The sequence below is a fragment of the Chaetura pelagica genome, unplaced genomic scaffold (assembly GCF_000747805.2).
Source record: "Chaetura pelagica isolate M959 unplaced genomic scaffold, ChaPel_1.0 scaffold207, whole genome shotgun sequence".
Lineage (NCBI taxonomy): Eukaryota > Metazoa > Chordata > Aves > Apodiformes > Apodidae > Chaetura > Chaetura pelagica.
Window position 1 is genome coordinate 3,821,244 of NW_009953929.1, and position 7,546 is coordinate 3,828,789.

Consider the following 7,546-nt stretch of genomic DNA (forward strand, 5'->3'; position numbering starts at 1 on the left):
TATGTGGTAGTAACCAATGTTGCCTCTAACGTATATAGAGATGAGTTAAATGTACTGGTTTAAGTATAGTTTTCTTTCAAGGGGTTACATCTGATAGTAGGAGTTACACTGAACATTTTTAAATTGTAGAAAGAAAGACCTGTTGTTTGTGCTGGTTCAAATGTGAGAAAAATCAGAAAATACAGGTTAAAAATAATTGAAAAGCTTTATTGGTGGCACTTTTGGGAAAATCTAGTAGTCTAAGCTGGGAATTAAACCTGCAGGAGGCTGCAGAAACAAAAACAGTGGGCATATGGATCCTATGTAGATCTGATAATCTTTTATATTTTTCTATCGTATTTTTTAATAAAAGTATACTATAGACTAAAAAGTGTATCTACTGCTCTTTCAAAACTACAGATAGTTAAAAGTCAATGAAAGACAGTTACCAAGAAGTTATAAATTTGTTTAAAACTATTTAATAATTTGCTGGAAGTATAATCTTACCAAAAATGCTGTAAAAAAGTCAGACCAAAACCAGAGTAATGGTGGAATTCCCACACATTCAGACTAGAAAAAAAATGCTGACTGTCATTTTCCATTTTCAAAAGTTTTATTTTTTTCCAACTTCCTTTTTCAAAATCACATAAATAGATTGTCTAGTAACATAAAAAGTTGACATCTCAATTTGTAAGCTTTTTGACTTCGGGCATTCCACAATTGTACTTAATAGGGATACTCCCTACAAATTAATCTATCAGGTACCAGATTTCACTGAAAAAATGCTGAGCATCTTCAGTATCATTTGTGGTTAATAGGAGATGAAGGTGTTTAGCATTTTAAGAAATCTAGCTCTCATGGAGTGGCAGAAATATTTATGAAGGGTTAGTAAATAACCTCATATGTGTATGTATATTTTTATGTCAAGAGCTGTTCCTGTATACCAGCTGGTTAAGTATTTTTATACCTTCAGTTTGATGCCACCATTACTGAAGTGTGTGTATGTATGTAACACACACAATTTGGATTAGAAAGTAAAATGAAACATACTCAAAACAAGTAGGTTACAATATATTTTTAACAGTTAAAGGTGAACTACATGGCAGTGGTTTCTTTAATACAGTGAACTTTCTGCTAAACAGTACATAAAAGCTGGCTTGCTGTAATTTTTTTTGCTAATGTATGCTCGGAAGGACTAATAATAGGCCTTATGAGTCACAAGCATTCATTAAGTAAGCCACCAGAGTTTTAAAAACGTAACAGTTGAGATCTAGTCTGTTTGAAGTGAATAAGTAAATTAATGTTTTTAAAAAAATAGTGGCTCTTTTAAAAACTATGATAATCTGCTTCTAGATATTTAAAATCCTTTATTCTATGCAAAACCAGCATGTTAATTAGTGGATTAGCAAAAATGTTTAGGACCAAACTTGAACCCATCTTCTAGGTTTTGAAATGCACTTGGAATGCTTGATTCCCTCACAGTGGTCCCAAGGGAAAACGGGTTCGTCTCCCCCGTGTTTGTTTACTTGAGAAGGCACAGTTTAGGCATATAGTGCTTGGTTTTCAGTGAAGAGCTGCTCTTTGCTTAGTTATCCAGCTGGCTTGGTACGGGTGCAATTAAATCAAATTATTTGTACAAGATCACTAAGGGAATCAGTGACTTACTGGGAAAAGAAAGTTGGACTGGGAAAACTGAAAATACTAGTTCCCATCACAGAACAATCTCTCAGTAGCATTTAAGTAAATTAGAGGGGCAACCTATTGTATTTCATGGTAATCTGCACAAACTGCCAGCATTGTATAGACTAAATTTACATCCATAGGGAAATGTAGATGCCGAAGAAAAAGTGAATGAGAAAAAAATTAACACTTTCATGTGATCAATATCTAAACAGACACACCAGATACAGGAGAGGAAAAGTTAAGTGAAAAATTGTCTTCTAAAGCTATTTGGCTTCATAGGTATCACTTTTCAGGGAAAAGTTTGGCTGTCTAATGAGTCTTCCTTGCTTGGCTTTAGTCATTTATTAGTCAAACTATATGAACTGTGATTGTAGGACTTTCCAAATGCACAGGTGTTCACAGTTCCTTTTTTTTTGCTTAATTGTCTTTTCCTTTTCCCTTTTTTTAACAACCTAGAGTCATGTCAGTGCTATAATGAGACCATCACATTGGTATGATACCACCACTTTTATCAATAATGTTAGATTACTGCAAAAGACTTCTGTCTGTTGCATGCATTGATTACTGATAAGAGTACTAAGATGCCATCTGCTGTAATAAGAGAAGGCAATGAAACATACATATTTGACTCATCATTGGCTTCACAAAATTTGATGGTAAAGAAATAGTGAAACTTAGCACTTTCTAATGCAGTTTTAGGAGCAGGACTTGATGCTCCAGCAAGGACAGAGACTCCTGCAATTGCTTTCTACCCTCTTTCCTTCCAAACCCCACCTCACTTTTCCAGGCCTTTCATTCCCTCCAACATCAATATTTCAACCGTTTTCTGTCTTTATAGACTCTTCATTTCAGCCTCAGTCTCCTGGCTTAGCCAGCACTGGCTTTCTCCTTGGCTTGCTGCCTGAGTCCCCTGCTGATCTCAGGATGTGATGCTGCCAGTCTAATTGTGGGCTGCTACTGAAAGGGATAGTCCCATTCCTCCTACTGTCTGCCCTGGTCTCCCGTGTGAGCCAGTCAGGAAACTCAACTTGCAGGATTTGTTTTCTTGCAGTTCAGCTCTCTAAATTGGGTCATCATGAGGTAAAATCCCAGAATCATTTAGGTTGTTAAAATACCTTTAAGATCATAGAGTCCCACTGTTAATGAACACCAGTGCTAAAAATCACAGCCAGGGTTGGAAAGGACAGTGGAACAGGGAGAGAAGAGATCATCTTTTTCAGCACTAGTTCAGAATTAATGTGAATTTCATAATTAATCTTCATTTTCAGCCCCAAAAACTCCTCACTCTACCTTCACTGTTACTCATCTTCCCTCTTTACCCCTTTTCCTGCTGGCTTCCAATTTGCCCCTGCTCTTTCTGCTGCCATGCCAGAGTTACCCATCAGCTAAAGGCAGCCATCTTGCCCAGCTCCTTTTTCTGCCTAAGTCCAGGTACTTCACTCGTCTCCTGTACAGATCTTGTCAATAACAGTGCCTGTGGTCCCTCACTCGATTGCTGTTTACAAAGGATTAGCTCAAAATGGGAGAAAAATGCCTCAGCAATTAAGACAGTTAACTTATTTTTATAAACTCTTCTCTAATCAGCTTTAATTAATAAGCTTTTTTACTTGACCATGAAAAAAATCTGAAACTTAACTCTGACTGCATGTGTTACCAAATTAGTCATGAAGTAACCTTCCTACAAATTGAGCATTTCTCACTTCAAGCCCTTTGTATTAAAAATAAGCAGTGAAATAATTTTCAATGGTAGTTAGAGGCTCTTTTTCCTACTGTAAACAAATGTGAATATCTAGGCAAAAGCCTTCTCTATGCAAGTCAGCTCCCATTGACTTAACAGGACTTGTCGTGCTATATAAGAGCAGAATCTTGTCTCTGTGAATAAAGGAGATTTTTCAAGAGTGAGGGGGCTCTGCACAATGAATGCATTTTTACCAGCCCTTTCTGATTCACTGGCGAACTACCAAACACAAGAACTGTTTCTGTACTCTTTTTACTCTCACAATGACAGACATTTTCTTTTTCATTTTTAGTGGGAAGTCTTTTGTTGTTGTTTTTTTTTTTTTTCCTCATGAAAATGTGTCTTATGTTTCTTGGTATTTTGTACAATGAAGTTGAAAGTGTTTCTCAGTCATAATATTTTTGAAGGTGGTCCTTCCTTAGTTTACAGTTTATATTCTAGTTCCAGTTCAAAACTTAGCTGAGGATAAAGAAGCAGATTTGTGTCTAACTTACGAATACGTCTCTTGCAATTCAAAAGCTGCTTTGAAACCAGACTGGGCAGATCCCTGTGGAAGTTAAAGGAGCCCCAGGGAGCTATCCAAGTGGTGCCAAAATTTTTGCTGTGGTCCACCCTAGACCCAAACTAGAAAAGAAGGGGGTGGCTTCCTAGTCATCAGTAATCCTCCAGTGGGCCAAAGTGAAGTCCTGTTTAGCAACACAAAAGAAAAAGCTTGTGCTAATAAAGCTTGTGCCTCTGCAGAGTCTCTGTACTATAAACTGTAGCAGTCTTGCTTCCTATAATTTATTTTCCTGCCAGAGTTGTGTGTGACAATTTTTAAAAAGAACTTAGCAGGTATCTTTATACAATTAATATTTTAGAAGTTTGAAATTTTGTTGTGTTGTGTGTTTACATTTTTATCATCATAACCCATTATTTTATTGACAGTGAGCTGAGGTGGTTTTCTTCCTGGTGTGCTTTGGAAAACACGTAATACTAATGACATGTTTACAAAGCCATGCAGATAAAGCTGCCTTTCCAGAGAAATAGGAAATTGTAAGCTAAGGCCATTCCTAGTGCTGAAAGGTCTGTGAGGCCATGAGCACAAACCTGACAAACACCACACATCGGTATTCAGAACCATGAGTGTCACTTGTTCATTTCTCTCTGTGGAACCCAACCAAATATTTCAATAACCATCCGACCAAACATGGGCAAAATCCCTGTGGATAGCATAGACAATTGGTCTTGCTTTCTGGATGGTGTCTGCAAGAAGAGAATGCTGCTTCTGACCTAGACTGGCGCATTGCAGTGTTATTTGACAGTAAACAAAGTCTTGCTGCCTGTTGCCACAAAACTGGATTTCTTTCACATCTGAGTTAAACCTGCCTTTAAAAAGTATATCTAATCTCCTGTTCAAAACCCAAGCAAAGGTATACTCTCTATCTCTCATGAGATAAACGATTTAAATATTTAGTTGTCCTCACAGTCAGGAAATGTCAACATTAGGTTTGTCTAGCTACAGTTTCCAGCAAATGGATATCACTGCCTTTGTCAGAGAGGTTGAAAAGGTCATACTATCAAGATCTCTCTTCTGTACTTAAATACCTATTCAAATTAATCCAGTTTTTTTGTCAGTTTTTTTTTCTCTCAGAAGCTGAATAAGCTGAAAGTTGTGATCTTTGTATTGTAAGTTAGCTTGTTCTATGTTCCCTGAATAATTTTTCCATATTCTCTATTATTTCCATTTTCCTGCTAATGTAAATATCTGAAGTGATAGCAGGATTTTTTAGTAGAGTTTCTACACGAATACGCACACAGAGATCTTCTTTCTAGAAGACAAGTTTTTATGCATGCTGGATTGTATTAGTTCTTTTTGCCACAGCATTGCCTGTGCTTTGCTGAAGAGATGAACACACCGACCTTCCTGTCCTTTCCAAACACCATCACCAGACTTCATACAACCACCAAGACTGCTAACGTAAAATACCTTCAGCTAAGGTTTCAGCACCCTGAAGGATGCTCCTGGAAGCACATCAGCTCATTGATATCTTGCCACTGACAATGACATTTTAAAATGTCAGTGAGCCGTTTTTTAGTCTGGTTATTTCTATAAAAATCTGGTGTTTTTAATAAAGATGTCTTGTGGCACTAAATCAATAGCATGGAGAAATTCAAGTTTAAAATGGAAGTGCAGTTAGTTTTACTAGCTGAACATTTAATAATTTAAAAAATAAGTTGTTTGGTCCTACTGATGAGGGCTCTGAGTGCACTAAAAGGCCTTAATTACCCCATCATTCCCCATGGCCCCAGAGCCGTCTTTCACTCACACCAGCAGCACCAGAGGTGCTGGTCTGCAGATGTGTCTGGCCCTGCTGAGCCTGGGCTCTTGCCTGCCCACCTGCAGCCCCCAGGCCTGGGCTGTGCTCTGGCTGGCAGCAGTGGGGCAGGCCCTGGTCATGCTGTGGCCATTTGTTACTTTTTTTTAGGACAGACTGGAATATGGGTGGCCTTTCCATGGTTTTACCTGGGACCGGTCTCTAGCTAATGTGTTTATATGTCTATGAGTAAAAATATTAAGCCTTTTACATCTGAACAGTTTGATTTTCAGTGACCCTCCACCCAGGTCAGGCTGGGGTGTGTGAGACTGCTGATTTTGTAAATGGAGGTAATAGTTGTTACAGTCAAACTGAGCTTCTGGGCTCTCTGGAGCAGAACACAAAAAGATTCCTGTTTTATGATGAACAGACTGAAGAGTTTCAGTGGTTGCTGAGGAATACTAGTTCCTCTAATACTTTGGTTTACATTTTCTTTAACAATTTAAAAACATGAATATATTTAAATGTTGAAATTTCATTGCATAATGTAGGGCACGGTGGTTCTTTAGAGGCAATCTGATTTTTTTATGTGTATTAGCTCTCTGATTTTGTATGTAGTAAACTTCTATGTTACTGAATCAATACAGTCTCCCATACAAAAAAATGGCAATAGGCCATTTGCTGACATATTCCTTAAGAGTGCAGGATGCCTATTTGAATAAGGTATGAAAAATAATTCAGCAAAGCAGTGGTTAGAATGGAATGACAGTCTTTTGCTTGGTGACATTTAGAAGAAAAAAGAAAAATTGAAATGTGTTATTTTGGGTCTGAAATTGAATATATTTGCTGATAAGTATGACACAGAGTGATATATTGGTTTCTGCTGTTATGTTAGGGCAAATACAATTACTTAGGTAATGTACTGTAGTAGAACAAAAGATACCATTTGCATCAGACATTCAGAAGGCGAACAGGTTTATTCTATTTTATACTTCACATTTACTGCTTTCTGGTGTGAATAATACTGCAGCTGCCATAAAGATTTAAACTAACCAGGCTGGTAAAAACTTAGTAGTTCCTCTTGTTTAAGTCATCTTTTATGTTGTTGCTCTTAACATTTTTAGGATGTACTCTGTAATAGCTTTTTTACTCAGGTGTGATCACTGTCTTACTGAGTGACTATTTTAGGAACTGCTTTGATGTAGTAGCTCTCCTGTTACACTTGGGTTTTTCAAGTCCCTAATTAATGGTACATTATTTAATTGGCTGAACAATATATGAGGGAGAATACACTAGAGCTGACCCACAATGAGGGATGGGGACTGTGCTCCATTTTAGTAATGGGGAAAGAGGGAATTTAAGGGGGTAGAGTAAATGGAGCCTGCTCCTCTGCTGTCAGCTCAGATGGCGAATGGTATTTTGTGTGTTATTCTTAGCTTGGTCTTTAGGAGTGTGATAGCAACTGAGTTTTTGAGGTGTCATGCTCAAATAAATTGTATTATCAATACCCCTTCTACAACATTTGTACACATACATGTTCTTTTACCAAGGGTATTGGGATGGTGGCACAATTAAAGGAAGTTCTGAGGCAGGAATTACGCTTGTAATGCAGAGCAGCATTTTTCACCCTCCACCGCCCCTCCCGTGCCTCCAGGTGTCCGCTCACTGCTGTGAAACGCCACCAGGTCACCAACTAACGGGCTACAGGGGGGAGAGCGGGGCCGTTTCGGCCTGCGGAGGCTGCCCCGAGGCAGCCCGGGCTCTGCCCACGCCCGGCGGGCGCCTGCGGCGAACGAGCCCGCGGGCGGAGCTGGAAGGCCGGGCCGCAGGGCGTGCGGCGGGGCGGGGG

The 7,546-nt window shown here is 38.7% G+C and overlaps 1 protein-coding gene across 1 annotated transcript in view; it reads left to right on the top strand.

The window, feature by feature from the left end:
- Positions 1 to 7,101: 7,101 nt before the first annotated feature.
- The window catches only part of ATP1B3 (ATPase, Na+/K+ transporting, beta 3 polypeptide), a 24,283-nt gene continuing 23,838 nt past the window's right edge, over positions 7,102 to 7,546 (top strand). Inside the window, exons 1-2 of the mRNA XM_010001672.1 lie at positions 7,102 to 7,111; positions 7,248 to 7,529. Coding sequence (XP_009999974.1) covers positions 7,102 to 7,111; positions 7,248 to 7,529 — 292 coding nt within the window. The remainder of the gene's footprint in view (positions 7,112 to 7,247; positions 7,530 to 7,546) is intronic.